General features: G+C 60.6%; 2 protein-coding genes across 2 annotated transcripts; one reads left to right on the top strand and one right to left on the bottom strand.

Moving 5' to 3' along the window:
• Nucleotides 1-1,951: 1,951 nt before the first annotated feature.
• On the top strand, nt 1,952-4,813 carry GPX3 (glutathione peroxidase 3). The gene is made up of 5 exons (XM_026047675.1): nt 1,952-2,050; nt 3,233-3,386; nt 3,509-3,626; nt 3,778-3,877; nt 3,975-4,813. The coding sequence occupies exons 1-5, from the start codon at nt 1,964-1,966 to the stop codon at nt 4,185-4,187; spliced, it is 672 nt and encodes a 223-aa protein (XP_025903460.1). The 5' UTR covers nt 1,952-1,963; the 3' UTR covers nt 4,188-4,813.
• Nucleotides 4,814-5,486: 673 nt separating this feature from the next.
• Nucleotides 5,487-17,113, bottom strand: TNIP1 (TNFAIP3 interacting protein 1). Its single transcript, XM_026047488.1, has 17 exons — nt 16,943-17,113; nt 15,852-15,974; nt 14,448-14,536; nt 13,963-14,031; nt 11,716-11,907; nt 11,325-11,419; nt 11,160-11,241; nt 10,809-10,898; nt 10,450-10,515; nt 10,126-10,257; nt 9,914-10,042; nt 9,292-9,414; nt 8,877-9,002; nt 8,137-8,217; nt 7,757-7,945; nt 7,335-7,425; nt 5,487-6,773 (listed from the first exon to the last, which is right to left on the bottom strand). Exons 1-17 carry the CDS (start codon nt 17,073-17,075, stop codon nt 6,748-6,750), a joined length of 1,836 nt encoding a protein of 611 aa, XP_025903273.1. The 5' UTR covers nt 17,076-17,113; the 3' UTR covers nt 5,487-6,747.
• Nucleotides 17,114-17,686: the final 573 nt, after the last annotated feature.

Here is a 17,686-nt window from a genome sequence, read left to right as displayed (position 1 = left end):
GTCCCGCCAAATAGGTGCGAGTGGCCCCTCTTGTGCCCAGGACATAGATGGGCCCGGTGGCCATCCCTGTGCCCCGGGTCCCTGCCAGGTGCCCAGTCCATCCCACCAGGCGGTCTGAGCCCTTCGCTTCTCCTCAGAGGCACAACCCGGTGCTGGGGCTGGCGCCGGGTCCTGGCAGCTCACAGGCAGCCCCTACCCCTGGGTCCCGCATGGAGCCAAGCTCGGCACCGCCGCACAGCAGCTCCAGCCTTTCCCAGGATGGCATGTTCCGCTCACGGCAGCAGCAGCATCCCATGCTCAGAGCCCGCTCACACAGGCTGCAGGCAGCACGTGCCCCATCCCCAGAGGCTCCTCTTGCCCGGGGCAGCGCTGAAGCCCTTGGCACGGCCGGCTGCTTTCTAGCAACCCGGCTCCCGTGCTGGCACGAGGCTCAGAGCGCGTGGCCGTGGCGGGCGCCTCACCTCCTGCGGTGACCGAGCCGCCACGCCGCACACGGCCCCGCTCACGATCCTGCTCTCGACCCGTCTCGTGGCACCGTGGGGAATTTGCACCTCGGCAGAGCTATTTCCCTTGGAGCTGGCCCAGGGTAAATGTTTTCATTCCCCGGGCATCCGAGCAGGGGCCTTGGAAACAGGCGCCCCAAGGGAAAAGAAACGCGGGTCGCTGCCCTGGCCACCGTCACTGCGTCACTCAGGGCCCCCCAGGCCCGGGCAGCCCACCCCGGCTGCCTGGCCGCCCCGCGAGCTCGGCCCGAGGCTCCAGCCACGGAGCATCCGCAGGCCCCGCGATGGAGCACGGGACAAGCGGCCGAGCGCGGCTGTGAGCGGCTCCGGGAGCTGCCGACACGAGGAGAGGCCTGGGGCACCACTCGGCGCCTCCCGGTACCTACAGCCCAGGGAGGACACGGGGCATCCCCCCGTGCCACAGCCTCCTCCACGCCTGCAAAGACCCCCAGACCTCAGCCCGTTTTGCCATCAGAGTCCCCAAAACCCAAGGGACCCCCCACGCTCGCAGCTCCACAGACCCCCTCGCCTCCCCTGGGAGGCTGACGAGACTGTTTTGTTCCTAAGGCAGCTGCTTCCCACATTCCTGCTGTCCGGGCCGGGAGCCTGGGAAGCAGCAGAGCCAGTTGGCGGCCACCCAGGGCCCTGCGGGAGCCAGCCGGGGGCGGGCTGGGGACAGAGGGTGGCAGCAGGGCAGTGTCACCTCCTGCCCGGCCTCCTTCCTCCGCACCCCGTGCTGCCTATACAGAGAGCATATAGCTCAATACTAAAAAAGGATTTATTTTGCTGTCTAGGCAGTTAGTATCCTGCAAGCAATGCCACTGCCTGTCAGTTCCCACCCTAGGAATACCCATGGATACCAACCTTGGACCACCGGTCACTTCCAAGTGGCAGAACTGCTCTTCCCCTTCCCACATCCCGACTCCAAGCTCTCCGCAGGGTTTATGCCCCCATAGCACCCCAAAAGCAACCCATACCTTGCCGAGGATGGGCGCTTCCCAGCTGGGCTGAGCACCAAGCGGGGCGGCAGAAGGACACGGATGGGGACATCCAGCAGGGGCAGCTGCCCGTCAGGGCCGGCACCTGTCCTATCTCCAAGAGCCGGGATGCGGCTCTCACAACGTGTCGCATAAACCAGACGGGCAAGTGCCACTTCCCGGGAGCTTTCCGGATGCCCTTGGATCAGTCTCCCGCAGGTGCCAGCGTGGCCATGGCTCCTGTCAATGGGTGCCATGGCCACCCCAGGGCGCACAGGGTTAACAGGGCACACACAGTTAACGACGCGCACACAGTTGACAGGTTAACAGGACACACACGGTTAACAGCGCGGCGCTGCCGCTGCCGACGGCGATTGGCTCCGTGCTCAGCCCAGCCGCTATTTCTCTCCCTGCCGCTGCTCCTCAGTGGCAGAGGCGGCGGGTGAGGGAGCGCTCCCGAGCGCTCCCAGAGCCAGCCCAGCCATGGGGCGCTGGCCCCACGGCACCTGGGTTCTGCCCTTGGTCTTGGCCGCGCTCATCCAGCTGGGACAGAGCCAGGAGAGGGAGCGGGTAAGAGCAGGGAACCGTGCCGGGGCTCGCGTTGGGGGGGCCAGGGCTGTGAGGCGCTGACAGGGACCCTTGTAGGGCCACAGCTGCTGTGTCAGGGGGCTCCGAGACCCCCATGTCCCCCAGCCCTGTGCTGGGTGCACAGGGGGAATCGCTGCCCTGTCCTGGGGACAGATGCATGGGGTCCCTCTTGTCCCCCTTTGTCAGGTTGGGTGCGGGGCTCTCGCTCAACGCGTGGCAGCCAGCAGTGCCTGGAGGGGGCTGGGGTGCCCTGTCCGTGCTGCCCCTCACGTGCCCTGCTGTCCCCAACTTCAGCGGGGAGCGGGGCCAGCGGGTGACCCCAGTGCTGAGCACCCTCCCAGCTCACCAGGGACACAGCCCTGCACGGGCTGCCCTGGCACAGGCTGAGCCCCCATGTCTTATCTTCTGCCCGCTCCCAAAATAGGCCCTCCGGGGCGCTCGAGTGACGCCCAGGTCCTTGCATGGAACCAGAGAGGGCTCCCTAGCTTAACCCCTGTGTGGCCGCCGGGCAGCGGCTGCTTCGCCCTGGCCTTTCCCTGCGCGACTCCAATCCGGCCCCGTTCCCTCTTCCCCGGGCCCATCTTGCCCACGCCACCCCGCAGTGCTGCCAGGCACCGTGACAAGGGGGATGGCTCCGAACGTGCTGCGGGGCTGCAAACGCCGGTGCTGTGCTGCGGCAGTGCCAGGGGAGCCCGGCCGCAGCCCGTTTGCAGGTGGCACAGACCCCGCGGCGGGATCCGCGGCGATGGCTCCCCTGGGTGCTGCAGGCCCGTCGCGCTCCCCACTCTGCTCCGTTGTTGTCTGTTTACGTTGTTGTCCGGCCTCTTCCCCGGCCTCTTGCCTTGTGCGGCCCCTGCTCAGCAACGGCGCAAACACCGGTGCAGCTGCGGGTGGACAGGCGGCCCTTTGGCCAGGCGCGCTCGCTCGTCCCCAGCCCGCGCAGTGACCTCAGGCCTGGAGCGCTGCCACTGCGGCCGGGGCGGCTCCGGGGTCACGTTTCCTTCTCCACCACAAGCATGGGACTCAGCCTCCCTGAACGTGCCCCCCTTCTTCCCTCCATGGTGCCAACCAAAGCACCACATGGACCTTGGGGAGTTGGGGGTGGCCAATGCGGGGAGCGGGTCCACAGTCCCCCGCGCCTGCCCCACGGGAGCCTCCTTGCAGGTGAAGTGCTACGGCTCGGTGCAGGGCACCATCTACGACTATGGGGCCCTCACCATCGACGGCGAGGAGTACGTGCCCTTCAAGAAGTACATGGGCAAGATGGTGCTCTTCGTCAACGTGGCCACCTACTGAGGGCTCACCCTGCAGTACCTCGGTGAGGAGGCGGCCCGCGCCGCTCGGGACGGGGGGCAGAGGGGTAGGTCTAGGGTGCGAGGTGGTCCCCAGGGCTGTGACGGGGGCATTGCAGCCTGTCTGACCAGCTGCGCTCGCCCGCAGAACTGAATGCACTACAGAATGAACTGGGGCCCTACGGGCTCGTCATCCTCGGCTTCCCCTCCAACCAGTTTGGAAAGCAAGAGCCCGGCCAGAACTCGGAGATCCTCCCGGCACTGAAGTGAGTACCGTGGATCCTCAGGCTGCTCCCTGAGGAGAGGCCAGGCGCCTCGTCCCATCCAGCCAAGGCCACCAGGAAAGCCCCCTTCCTGGCAGGGCCACCGCTCGGTGACACGGTCACGTGCAGCTCATCAGGGTCACTCTACTTACAGATATGTCCGGCCTGGCGGTGGCTTTGTCCCAAATTTCCAGCTCTTCCAGAAGGGGGATGTGAACGGCGCCAAGGAGCAGAAGGTCTACACGTACCTGAAGGTTCGTGTCCATGGCCGTGTCCTGGGGACGGGCAGTGCTGGGGGACAGGCGTCGACTGTGGAGCGTGGGAGGGTGCTCACACCGGTGCTCCTTGCAGAACGCCTGTCCACCGGTGGCGGAGGAGTTTGGGAACCCTAAGAACCTCTTCTGGGAGCCGCTGAGGAACCACGACATCAAGTGGAACTTCGAGAAGTTCCTGGTGGGCCCCGACGGGGTGCCTGTGATGCGCTGGTACCACCGGGCCAACATCGCCGTCGTGAAGAACGACATCATCGAGTACATGAGGCAGCAGCGGCGGCAGGCCCACTAGAGGCGGCGGCCGCCGGCGCGGGGTAGGGGTAGGCTGCTCCCACACCCACCGAGAACCAGCTCCCGCTTGCCTGCTGCAAGGGCTGCTCCCCACATCCAACACAGTGAAAACCTGGCTCCATCTTGGAGCAGTTTCAGAGCAAAGCCACGCGAGAGCAGCCCCTTGCAGCACGCCAAACGCTGGTGTCTTCCCCTTGCCCCATCGCCACCCATCTCTGGCACCAGCTGGGGGTCAGATGCTCACGGTGCGGTGGGGCACAGGGCAGCAGAGACTCCAGCACGGGGAGGGGAACCAGGGAACGCTCCCTGGTAACCCCGAGTCCATCTCCACCCGCAACGGCAACGTCTCCTCCAGGCCTGTCCGCTCCAATCCTGCCTCCACGCTCCCCAATCCCTGCGCCAGGCGCTCCCCTCGCCGTCCTGGCTTGGTACCCCCACCCTGCAGCAGGCCCGTGGGGCGGCTGCCTCGGGCTCTGAAGACCACATCTGCATGACGGCCACGTCTGAAAGCCCCCGCCAGGGGCTGGACCTGGCCCGAGCCTGCCCGGGCGCGGGGCAGCTCTTCCAGTGCATTCAAGCTGCCCCGCGGTCCCCGCGCAGAGACGTGCTCCTCTCCCGCCCCGGAGGCGGCCGGCCCCGCCACGGCCCCAGGCATCAACCTGCCCCTGTAGAAGCACCAAATAAAGGCTCTGCAAACGTGCAGCCCTGCGTCCTGGCGAGGGAGGGGAGGGCAAAGGGCCCAGGGAGATGTGCAAGGGACCGGCTGCTGCTGGGTGCTCCTGCTCCGGGGCACATCCCAGCAGGCGGCCAGGCATTGGCACCATGGCACGAGCAGCACTTCAGCACTGCCTGGGCCAGCAGCCTACTAAAGAGCCCCTGCCAGCCTTTGGAAACAAGCTCTGCTTCTGCTGGTGAGTCTGCAGCATGAGGCCGTGGCTGCCCTCCGTGCTGCACATGGTGCTGCAGGGCAGCATCAAGGGGCAGGTCCAGCACGTGGGGCCAAACGAGATGAGCCTGGCAGCCCCTGCACACCCCAGCCTGGGGATTACACAACAGATGAGCTGCAGCCATCCAAACCCAGAGCAGACCGGGGTCCAGATGGAAAATCTCGAGCCTGTTTATTAAGGATTACTGCAACCACATATTTATCATGACAGTTCCTAATAACCTGTTGAAGAGAAACCGACCAAAACCAAGCCAAACCTTCCCTTAACCTGTACACAAAACCCAGGCGTGGCCTGGGCTGAATACAAGGAATCCTATTTCCATGCATTGGCCATATCGAGGACACTGCAAAACAAATGGGGAGTCGAACAGGTTCCTGTCCAGAGCACAACCAAGAGCAGAGGGCAGCAGGCTGGGCAGGTGGTGGGAGAGGTCCCTGCGTGCTCTCCTGGGGGCGCAGCGGGACCCTCGCGGGCTGCCGCGAGCGATGCTGTTGGCAGGAGCCGGGCACAGGCTCCTGCAGACGAGCACGTCCCAGCTCCAGGCCTCCCTGCTGTCTTCCACGTGACCCTGTTTTCCTCCAGACTTGTTTTGAGCTGGAGATCTACTTTGTGCATTTGAGAAACTGGACACCATCCAAGAGCAGCAGGAAATCGGGGCTGGGAGAGCAAGTGGCATAAGGAGAACGCGTTAGGAACCTCCTTGGAAAAGTCAGGCAGCAAGAGAGGAGTGTGGGGAATGTGGAGGACGAGGGGCTAAATCCACAGCCTTGTTTTGACATCATCTCATCTGCCTTCCTGCTAACAGGCTGAAAGTCAGGCTAGTGGCTACATTTTGTACATTTGGCGCCTGTCCCTGCAGCAGGTCAATACCATTCACTTGTGTAAATAAATACTGGAGTGCTCATATAGCAATTTGGTTCCCCCCGCATTTGCTCTGGACATGAGATTACCTCTGAACAAAGCCAAAATAACAGTCGAAGCCAACTCCCACATCGAGTCCTACAGACACTTTTCCAGGGAAAGCACGCTCTCAGGAAAAAACAAAGACTCAGCTTAGCTTCAATCCTTAAATAAATACGAAGACATCAAGCACCCTCAGCCCAGTCCGTGCCCACGCAGGGTAGGGAACCTGCATCCTTGGGATCACCCGTTGACCAGGAGAGGTCTGTGCCATCAGCCTGCAGAAACGTTCATCAAGGGGAAGAACAACATTGTGTCCCACGACGAATCTCCTGGGAAGCTCCTGGCGAGCGCTGCCGGCAAACGCCTGCTCCCCTTCCCCGAAAACCTTGTCTTCCTCGTTCAGCCACACAAAGCCGGGCATCACATTCCAGCCCAAAATGTGGTCAGGAAGGAGACGGTCCCGCGGGGCTGTCTGTGAGCTCTCAAGGAGGCTCAACGGCATCTCCAGTCCCTCCTTCACCTCCGCGCACATTCTCCTGCCGGAGCAGTTCCAGGCCGCGAGCACGAGCCATACACACCATGTGTATATACGCACAGGGGTAAATAGCCAGAGGAAGGTCCTAGATACATATACACAGGCGCACACACACACATCCTACTTTTCTTCTGCCTTTAGTCTGTATCACAACACAGCTAAACCGGCTCTGGGCGTTACGGCAATCCCGGACCTGCCTGTTCTGAGACACAAAAGGCACTGTGTGAATACAGCACTTCAACCATTGCTTTCAAGCTGCTCAAAGCTGCGTGACAAACCGGGGCGGGAAGCTGAGGCACCCTGTGCCTTGCCAGGGCTCTGCGGGCAGGAGGCCGTGCTCGGGATGGTCCAATGCCAGCCCTGGGCCCAGCTGGCCATGACCCTCTCGGAGCCCTGGCACTAGCACAGACAGGCTGCAAACCCACAGGCTGCCCGGGTTTCGGCTCGTTTCTGTCTCCAAATGTCTCCTGGATTACTATGTGCGGAGGCAGAATCGTTGCTGGCCTCCCGGGGCATAGGTTTGGCTAACTTGCAATTGTGAGATGGGGCCGTTTTCCCAGGGGACAGGATGGAGAAAGGGGACAGAGCACAGACTGACCCTCACAGCTGAGCACTACACACAGCACAAACACTGCCTGTCACTTCTGGCTGGAGGCAGGGTTTCAAGGGAAAGAAACACTGTCGGAAAAGCTCTGTGCCCCCTTTGAGCTTTTACAGTAGTGGGAAGCTCCCTTCTCCCATCCCTTCCCATGCAGTGCCTTACCCATGTCCTTGGGGACCGGCTTCACCCCAGCCACTGTCTGGGCATTCTGGCTCCGAGACATCGCGCAGGGCGAGCGCCAGGGGTATTCTGGCTGGAACAAAGAAAGAGAAACAGCAAATTATCACGTGTATAAATCACAAGCCTGCTCCTTCCACATACAACTGCCAAAACACGAGAGGAGGAAGAAGAGAAAGAAGGCAGAAGGAGAGCTGAACATTTGCATGCCAGCAGGGCACAGACGCTCACATCCCTGCTCAGTGACTCACTCCCTGCACAAACCTGGAGGTGCTGCTCCCTCTGCAAGAAGCCCCAGTCCTGTTCACATGGGCTAGCCCAGCAGGGCAGGCACTGGCTGCCCAAACAGCTCCCAAAACCGCAGGAGAGGTGGAGACCGAGGAGGCAGAGGCAAGGAAGATACTCACTGGAGGGAAGTGGTGGAAGTTTTGTCCCGGTGGGTGCTCGCCTGGCATTGCTGGCGGGTATCGGATCTGCTGCCAGTCGTCAAAGCCGTGGTACATGGGATGGGCCATGGGGGGGCTGTACTGGTACATGGGGCAGGCGGGCCCCATAGGCCCTGGCAGGGGCTCCGGGTGCAGCCTCTCGCCGGAAGCCTGCAAGGAGCCAAGAGAGATGCTGAAGAGGCTGGGGGCAGCCACGGACACCAAGCAGCACCAGGACCCACCTCTCCCTCTCTGAAACGCACCCCAAACCCACACAGACCAACAGCAGTCAAGGGGCTACTGCCAGCACTGGCCAGCCAGCCCCTGCAGCCGGGGTCAGGGTGGGTTTCTGTCCTCCCCACCTGCTTGTGCTGTTTCAGCAGCTTCTTCAGCTTCTCCTTCTCCTCCTTCTCCCGCTGGCAGTCGTCCTTGGAGACGCGCAGCTGGGAGCGAGAGGGCAGGTTAGCACAGAGCCCACCCTGCCAGCCCTCTCCTGTGCCCGTGGGGCACAGGATGCGGCAAGGCCTGCAGGACTGCCCACACCAGCGGGTAAAACCCCAAGCCAACAGTGGGGAGCTGTGGTTACAGCCAGGCTTCCCAGCCTGCCTTCCTCTGGAGAGGAAGGGGATGGGAGACAGGCTGTTGTTTTTGTCACAGTGATAGCCACGGGCTGCTACTCTCCTATGGTTCTAGGTGGCCCTCAGTCAGTCCCGCAGGAGGATTCTTCCTTCCCATAGGAGGAAGGGGAAAGCACAGGGAGATGGCCCCAAATCCTCCCTAGCAGCACAGTCAGGTTCCTGGTGAGGCTGCCTCTCAAAAGGAGCCTCTCTCTTCCTTGACAGACAGGAGCTTTGCATCACCCACACACAACAGGTCCAAACAAACCTCGGTCCTTCCAGGCCCAGCCCAGGGGGCTGTGGGGACAGGACGGAGGGAAACCACTACTCTGGTTTTTCTGCTTTGTTCTCATCCCGTGCTCCAAGAAGGCAATGGCAGCCCCAGTGCTGTCAGGGGCCAGGAAACGGTGAAGAGCACCTCTAATTCACCTCTCAAGGCACACGGGGGCTCCCAGGAGCTGGCAGTGCTGCACAGAGCTGCTCACCTGGTTGTTGGAGACTGCCAGCTGCTTCTGCAGCTTCTCTAGCTGCTGCTTCAGCTCTTCCTTCTCCTCGTTCATCCTCTCCCTGTCGCTCCTTTCCCGTTGGAAGTCCTCCTCAAAGATTTTCACCTGGCAGAGGGGAAAGGATATGGATGCACCCAGCTGAGGGCAGATTCCTCTCAAGCACACGCTGTGTCTCCATTGCTGTCCTTGTCCCCACAGTCTAAGCCAGGCTCCTGGCAGCCCACGGCTGCAATCCCTTCAGCTAAGGCCTGGAGGATGCTGTGCTCACCTCTTCCCACCACCCCATGGCAGGGACATCTCCTCAGGCTGCTGGGCTGCTCCAAGCCAAGGGGAGCCAGGGCTCCTTTCTCCCTCCCTGACTCTGCTAGCTGTGCAGCAAAGGGGCTGCTCCTACCTGCTGCTTGAGGAGCTCATTCTGAGTGAGCAGCTCCTGCCGTGGCATCTTCCCAAGCGGCTCCGCAGCAGCGGCAAAGGCGGGTGGTGGAGAGGCCTGGACGTTCAGGGCCTCCTCTAGTGCCTGAGCGGGGAGAAGAGGAGCAGGGAGAGCAGTCAGGGCTAAGCACGGTGCAGGAGGCATCTCTGGAGGGCCACGGTGCATGTGCAGCTTGGGAAGCAGGTATCAGCAGGCAGAGCAGTCCCTGCTTCTCTAGAGGGCAAAGGGATGTGGTCTCCTGTGCCCCACAGAAGCTCCCTCTGTTGCCTCTCCCAGAGAGCGGGTGAGCACAGAGCAGCAGACACTGATGGACACGGTCCCAAAGAAGCCACTATGGGTACTGCCCAGGTGAGGCTCTTTGCTGCAGTGCAGGTGCCTCCTTCCAGGCCTCCTGGGCAAGGAGCCACAGGTGGGAACATCTGAGGAGACTGGGAAAGCTGAGCTCCACAGCACTGATACCTCCTGGGCTCAGAGCAGAGCACAGGCAGGAAGGGATCAGGGTCAGTTTGGGATCTGAGAGAGCATAAGCAGCTGAAGAGCATAAAAGACATTTTGCAAAGACCATCTGTGTCACAGGCCTCACCTTGTTCAGCCTCTGGATCTCTTTCTCCTGATACTCTCTCTGTTTGGTGACTGGAGCCAGCTGCTCCTGCAGGAACCGCATCCTCTGCTGCAGGTCCCTCACCTCTGCGGCCAGCCTGTCCTTCTCTGCCTGGAAGAGCCACGAGGGAAATCAGCCAGGGGAGGGTGGCTGGTGGGCTGAAAGGGCCGGTGGCTCCTTTCACCGGGACTCACCTCCTCCGTTTCAATCCTGGATTTGGCCAGTAGCAGCTTGCGGTCAAAGTCCCGTTGCTTCTGCTCCCGCTCTGACTCCAGCTCGGTCCGTGCTCTCTGGGCCTCAGCCAGCTTCTGGCGCAGATCTGTTATCTGCCAGGAGGGAAAGAGACATCGGTCCAGCCAGCTCCAGTGGCAGGACCAGACAGGGCTGCACTGGAGGCAGAACAAGCAGAGCTGAACCCGAACACCCTTCCTGACACTCAGTTTCTTCTGAGCCTTCCCACACCACCCCTGGCCAGATGTGCCCACCAGAATCAAACAGCCCTGAGCACTGGGCCTTACCTTTTGCTCGTACTGCTGCTTCATGGATCGGAAGTGCTGATCCCACTGCTTATTGACCTCCAGCAGCTGCAGGGAGGAAGCACTGGCTGAACGTGAGCCCAGCCCCAAGCAACGCATAGCCCCACATTAGCCCTAGACAACCTCCCATTGCTCTACACAAACCCTCCAACAAAAACACCTTGGGAATGAGCTGGATGGAGATCCCTGCTCCAGACAACGCTTTCCTGCTGCTCCACAGCCCCTCCTCTGGCCCCTAACACCATCTAACCAGCGCAATCCCAGCAGTGCGCCCCACAGTCCAATCAATCCCATTCCCTCCCTCAGCCAGCCCAGCAGCTCTCCCCACCATCTATCCTCACCTCGTTGCGTTGGTGCTCCAGGATCTTCACCTTCTTCTCCTTGGCCTCCAGGCCTCCTCTGCCTGGCACCTTTTCCATCACGGCTCCGCTCTGTGGGAGCAGAGACACAGGCCCCCTCAGGGCTTTTGCAGAGGCCAGGCACAGGCACCAGCTAGACATAAGTAACTGTCATTGTCTCTGCCTTCTGTGCCCTGCCAAGTCACTCAACAGTTGTAGCAGTCACACTGGAACAAATTGGAAAACAGAGTCCCTGCTTAAAGTCATTTTGCTGTGATTTGTAGACTCCCTGCTTCCTTGCCAGCTCTCCCCAAGGACAGTGCTGCTGAGGTGGCAGAGGGACTGTCCCTTTACCTGCTGCTGGTCAGCACCTTCCCTCTTGGCATTTTCCTTGCTGTTCAGCATCACCATCCTCCGGAGCTCCTGGTTCTCACACCTGCACAGCAGAGACTGGGTCAGGGAGGGAGAAACACCTGGGGCAGCTAGAACAGCCCTGTTCCCTACCCTATCAGTCCTTACCTGAGCTTCTCCAGGGCCTGGTTTCTCTGCTCCAGGTCCCTTTCCAGCTTGGCTCGCAGCTCCTCATTCTCATTGCGCAGCTGCTCGCACAGCGTCTGTGGGGCAAATGCTGGCAGCATGAGACTCCTTGGGGCATTATCACAGGTGAATACCCTCCCTTTAATAAAATTGTTGGTTCCAAGAACCTCCTTGGCCACCCAGTTCCTACCAAGTCTCCTGGATAAGAACGTGGCTGCAGGATGGTGCCCATCCCTGGGAATCTGCTCCTTGGTTGGCAGCAGCAAGAGGGCCCAGGGAAGGGACCCACAGCAGGCAGGGGCAGGAGGCAGTAGCGCAGCACAAGCAAAAGGAGGGCTTGGCAGAAAAGAGAGCCTAGCCGTCCCTGCCTCACCTGCAGGAACGACGTCCTCTGCTCATTCTTGTGCACCTTGGAGGCCAGGCGGTTGAACTCGGAGGCCATGTGGCCCAGGCGCACGAAGACCTGGTTCTTGCCGGCCTCCTCGGTGCAGCCGCTCAGGGTGCTCTCCAAGCGCTGCAGCTGGGGCAGCAGGTTGGCCTCCTCATTAGGCAGCTGCTCCAGGTCCTGCGGAGCGGACAGAGCGCGGTGGTCAGTGCGGAGCACGATGGTCAGCGCGGAGCACGATGGTCAGTGAGGGTCAAGGTGCCACAAAGTCCCCTCTTGTGACAGGTCTGCATTGCCCCCTCCGACAGGTATCAGCTCCTTGTGGCAAGGAGCTGGCCCAGCACGGAGCTAGGCTGCACTGAGCCCTGCTGCCAGGCGCATTCCAGCCTTGTCCTTGCAGCTCGCTCACACATCTCCCTCTAGTGGCACCTGGGCCTGCTATGCTGGGTACACTGCCCGCACTGCGCCCCAAAACACCTCGAAACACACAGGTTACGTATAATCTGCTGGCCCAGCCCTGCTTCTTCACCACCCATTCGCCCTGTGCAGGAGACAAGACACAGAGGGGACTGCCACGGCCATCTGCTCTGACACCCTCTACAGCAACTCACAGCTTTCCTGCTCTCCAGGCTGCTACATTTCAAACTGCTGAAGATGAAGACTCTGCAATAACTCTAGGTGTGGTAAAGTAAAACTTTATGTACTTTATGAAGGCCTGATTGACAGCCATTGGACTTGGGTCCAAGTGCCTAGGTAGGGCATTACCAAAATAGCTTCCCCGAGTCCATGGATACCTCATCCCCACCTTGAAAGTCTGAGCAGATGCAGTTTCTGACTCTGATAGTAAAGGAAGAATCTCCATCCCTGGTTCCCTTCCCTCCTCAGCCTCCCAAAGCAGGGTCCTCAGCCACCCTCCTGGAGCAGTCAGCACCATGCCCTGCAATACCAGATCAGACAGAAACCATCCTGTGTCTTGAGACTGCCCTTTCCCCACAGCTGGGGTCATCGCAGCCCTTCCAGACCCACCTTGCTCTGGGAGCCAAGCTTTGTCTGCCAGTTCCTTGTCCCTCCAGGAGAGGGTCCATCTTTCTCACCCCACGTGGCAGCCCACACGTCGTGCTTGCCACCAACACAGCCCCTTAGGACTCCTTGATGGGGACACTGGCACACACAGGTTCTCCCACCCCAGCAGGAGTGACGTGTTACTTGACTAGGGACAAGAGCCACAACCCCAAGTGCCTCCAGCCTCCTCTGAGCAGGTCGGGGCTGCTCCTCCATGCCCACATTCCCACCTCTCTCCTTCAGCTCTGCCAAGGTCTCGGCTTCCCTCCAACCTCAGCCCCAGGTCTTACCCCAGCCCCTACCTCCTCCTTCCTCTCCTCTTCTGGCATCACTCTGCAGCAGCCCTGTCCACCACAGCACGGTGGGCACTGGCCAACGTAGGCACTGGCCAACACGAGCTCTCCGGCACCGCGGGCTCTCCGGCACGCAGCAGCCGAGAGCAAAACCGCACCGGATTTAAAGCCCGTCAGCGGAGGGTTGGAATGACAGCGCCCAGCAGCGTCACGGCGCACAGCCCGGTGCCACTTTGCCCTCCTCGGTGCGGGCGCCGAGCGCCGGCACCACCTAAGAGACGTGCGACGTGTGTGCACAACACGGCGGGCGCCGCTCCGCTCCCTGCCCCACTGACTCACCCGCGGCCTCGGAAACTCCCTCGGGGCCAGAGCCCGAGGGCATCCCCAGCGCCCTGACCTTGGGGTTTATCACCCCCGGACTGCCCCAGGGAATCCCATGGGCGGAAACGTGGGTGGATCCACAGGGATCCGCCGGCTAGTGGCGCAGGACAGGCGGCTCCTGCCAGCAGCGCCTGGACGGCTTGCTCCTGAGCCCAGCTGGAATGGCCAGGAGAGCCGAGCAGGCAGAGCTGCTGCATGGTGCTGAGCCACCCCGCCGTTCCCTACCTGCACCCCAAGGCCCCTGACAAAACAGCGCCACACTCTCAGCATCAGGAAGGGCAGAGCTTCAGGCGGGCACCATCGCTCCCTTGCCACCCTGCCCCCAGTGAAGGGGCACAGAGAACAGCCCAAACCCAACCTCCCCATGCAGCCTGAGGAGGGCTCTGCTCCCAAGGCACAACTCGGCTCCTTCCCTCCCGGGCACACATTCCCACTCACCCCGGACCGATTCCCGTCCCGCATCCTAACCAAGCTTCCCCAAGGCACCCAGGCCACTCACCGTTCTCCCACTCTCCTGCAAAAAGCCCTGTGCTTCAGCAGGAACGATCTCAAACTCCGACGAGGCCCCCTGCAACAGGAGGCAGAAGGTCAGGTTCCCTGCAGCGAGGGTCAGGTTCCCTGCTATTCCGCTGTGCGGAGGGAAACCCCAGGGACACCCGGCACAGGAGCGTGGCCTTGCCCTGGGCTCCCCCAACCCTCCTGTAAGTGAACACAGCTTTGAGCATCTCTGTGTGGGCAGCTCAGGAGAGCCCAGGGCCTTCAGTAACCACAGTAGGTCCTGCTCTTGGTCCCCAGCTCTGCAGCAGTGTTAGCTTCTGCTGTCCTGGGAGCCCAGGAGGGGCAAACAGTAGGGAAAGCTGCTGAGCCCTGCCCATTTGTTCCTGCTCCTAGAGAGCAGAGACCATCTCTTTTGCTCTTAACCAGCCAGCCTGTCTCTCCCTCTGGGTTCTCTCAGAACAAGCGCTTGCTTTTCACCGAACTTACACTCAGAGGAGACTTCCTCACTTCTGCATTCAGCTGCTTCTGGGCACCGCCCGGAGCAGTGAGGATGGCGTTGGGATCAGGGCCGCCGGCTGTGGAAGGGAGAAGGATGCAGTCATAAGCGTTTTGGAGAGCAGGTCCTCTCCCCTCCTGCACAGGGGCACAGAGACCAGGCATGAGGTCAGATACACACACGGCTTCTTCTTCAGCTCCCAGCTTGCTTCCCTCCAGGAGAAGGGAGGTATGACTGTGTGGGACAGTGGCACCAGTACCTTTTCACTGGATGTTGGTGGTGGCTTGTGCCTGTCCTCTCCAAGTTTAGCATGGGGAAAACCAAACGCACTCCCCAGCAGCAGGACACACAGTGAACATGGATCCTTCTCGATCCAACCAGCTGCAGACTAGCATGTTCAGAGCAAAGCAGTCCAGGGACAAAGAAGAGCACACGGGCTGAATCTTGTCCCTTTATGCCGAGGTCAACAGACACCGGGAGCTGTGGCCATGGTTGGGCCCTGCCTATCAGACCCTCCCTTGCAAGTGAAACCCATGGCACCGCTGCCACTTCACACCACCCTGCAGAGCTGCTTTGCTCCAGGTAGCCTCAAATAAACAGTGACAGATTCAGGTGCAGGAGCTCTGCCCATCAGCTCCCCAGTTGGTTCCGACTGAGCTCACGTTCAGGCTCCTGGGAGCAGAGAAGACTGCAGACTGCCCTAAAACACCAGACATGCAACACTGACCGTGGCAGAGCAAAGCATTCACTCTGGAGCTACCTCTGCTTTCCTGGCTAAAGATAAGCAATGTCCCAGCTCATCACCCTGTGAGACTGAGCTCACTGCTGAGGAGCTAGGCAACACGCTAGGAAATTCTGCATTGTGGCAGGATGATCTCTTGTTCCCATTACACCCGTGTGGCTTGGCCTTCCTGTTTCCACTAGCCATGAGCTGGTGGTTTAGGAACCATGTCCTGCCCATAAAGCTGTGTCTGGTCTTTCCCAGGCCAGGGGAGCATGGAGGAGCACAGACACCTTCGCGGCTGCTCCAGAGGCTATAGGAAATCCTAGATTGTCAGGAGATGGATGGGAGGGCACCTGTCACATCCTGAGCTGCTTGTACTCTCCTCACTGCCACTTTCCAAGGAACATGTCCCACGTGTGGGAATTCAGTCAGTCTAGCTCTAATGTGCATTTCTGGCAATGCAGAAGACTTGTGCACAGGCAAAGAAAGCAAGAGAGTGAAGTTGTTGCAGGAGATGCAAAGGAAGCCAAGTCTGGCTGTTTTGAGAGGCGAGCAATCCTGAAAAGAGCCTCATAGGCATCTTCTTCCAGACCTGGTGCTGCACCTTCTCCCTTCCCCTAGCTCAGGACCGAGCTGTGCAGGAGGCCTGGGCAGTCCTCCCATCTCCTACCTCCCATTTCCACCAGTTTGTCCAAGGATGATGAGGCCATCAGCATTTCTTTGTGTCTCACAAGGTCCTCCACCTTCTGCCGCAGCTTGGATGCCTCCACTTGGGACTCTTCCAGCAGCTCTCCTGTTGTGGGCAACAAAAAGATGTTCACGTTCACCTGAGCTCACCCGCCCTTCCAAGCGCCTACCCTGGGGCAGCCACATCAGTACCAATCCCTTCTGCCTGCAGGCAGGAGGAGCAGAAGGGCCCAGAACATTTCTGCTTTGTTTTGGTTTTCCCTTTTCATCTAAAAATAGCTCTTCCTGATCAAATCTCACAGCTGAGCTACTCCTACGGCTGCAGAGTGCCCCGCACAAACACAAGGAAGGCAGGTTACAGCTGAGAGCTGCAGCGCTGCATGCCTCGAGTCTCCTCTCTCCAGGAGAGCCGGGTTTAAGCTTGGCTCATGGAGGGGTCCAGCCCCTAAGCTGAGGGCTCCAGCACCGCAATCCAACCCTCTCCCCAGCCCACGTGCCTGCTCCCAGGTGAGGCAGCTCCCACCACAGGTAAGGGCACGGCCTGCACGCCGGGAATCACAAGACGAGTGGAAATTCAGTTGCAGAAGTAGGACTCGAAACCAGAAACTGGGTCACGAGACCAAAAGCAAAAACAGAGCCGGGCAGAGGGAGGCAGCGAGGCAGGAGGAGGGCAGCCCTGCTCATCTGCAGTGCCCAGGCACGGGCACAGCCAGGGATGCAGGGGAGCTCCTGCCGTTCCATCGCTCCCCTCTTTCCCAGCCATTCATCACGGTGCAATGCACCCCAGGAATTCAGCAAAAACCCTCAAGCCCATCCACAAATATGGAAGCAATGCCCCCCTGCTATGAAAAACCCCAGAAGCTCTGCTTGAGCTACCAGGAGGGTGAGAGCTTTGCTCTGCTGCTGCATTTCTATTAGGATTCCTGACTTCTTGTCAGCCGCCTTAGCAAACAGGGCAGGACAAACAGTTGTGCTCCTTGAGCGCAGGCTGGGCTGCCAGATGGAGGTTGTCAGAGCAAGGGGTCAGGCTCCCCACAGAAGGCAAACCCCCTCCTCCGCCCGTGCAGCCATTACCTATGGACTTTATCCCCTGCATCTTCTCCTTCAGCCGGGTGTTCTCCTCCACCAGCTGCTCAAAAGTCACAGATCCTTTCTCCTCCATCCCCCCACCAGGGTCATAGATGCGGTAGGGTCCTCTCCCTTCCATGTCTGCTGTTTAATCGCCTGCCTCCCAACCAGACATCCCTGCAAGGCAACAAAACACAGAGTCACCTTCGCGGGTGCCGGCCGGCGCCGTGGGCCCCTCCGGAGCGTCGTGGGGCCCGGCTCCCGCAGACGCTGCATCAGGCGGAGGCTCTTCCCTCTGTGGCCTCCCCTCAGGTCTGCCTGGGCTGGGTGAACGTGCCAGGGTGACTCAGGCGCATGAGAAACGTCACGCGAGGACGCATCACCAGCAAACCCCATCGGGGACGGCTGCTGCCCCACGAGGCACAGGAATTCCCCCCAAGGAGCTGTCCCCGCAGGGACAAGACCCACCAGTAATGGAAAGGTGCCCACTCCATTACCACAGAGCCATCCCCATCGCTGGGGACGGCTCTACCAGGCACGAGATGTCTTGGGGGCACAAACATTTGTGAAGGGCTCTCATAGGAGAGCTGCTCTCTACAGCTGCAAAAGCCTTAACTTCCTCGGGCACAGACAGCTCTGGGAGCAGCAGGGATGGCAGCAGCATCCATGGGGCGACTAGGGCAGGACATCCCACCACAGGCAACTACCTGCTGGGCTCAGAACCCCAGGGTTTTCCTGCATGTGGATGGA

This window comes from Nothoprocta perdicaria, unplaced genomic scaffold (assembly GCF_003342845.1).
Source record: "Nothoprocta perdicaria isolate Ctin4 unplaced genomic scaffold, notPer1 scaffold_5, whole genome shotgun sequence".
Lineage (NCBI taxonomy): Eukaryota > Metazoa > Chordata > Aves > Tinamiformes > Tinamidae > Nothoprocta > Nothoprocta perdicaria.
The sequence above is the reverse complement of the archived record's forward strand: the minus strand, read 5'-3'. Positions and strand labels throughout refer to the sequence as shown.

Excerpts from the sequence above, each read along its gene's own strand:
- TNIP1 (XM_026047488.1), bottom strand. The coding sequence starts at position 17,075 with ATGGAAGGGAGAGGACCCTACCGCATCTATGACCCTGGTGGGGGGATG. Across the intron at positions 11,242-11,324 it reads CAGGCCCTGGAGAAGCTCAG|GTGTGAGAACCAGGAGCTCC; the intron begins GTAAGGACTGAT and ends TCTGCTGTGCAG. Across the intron at positions 9,003-9,291 it reads ATGAGCTCCTCAAGCAGCAG|GTGAAAATCTTTGAGGAGGA; the intron begins GTAGGAGCAGCC and ends CCCCTCTGCCAG.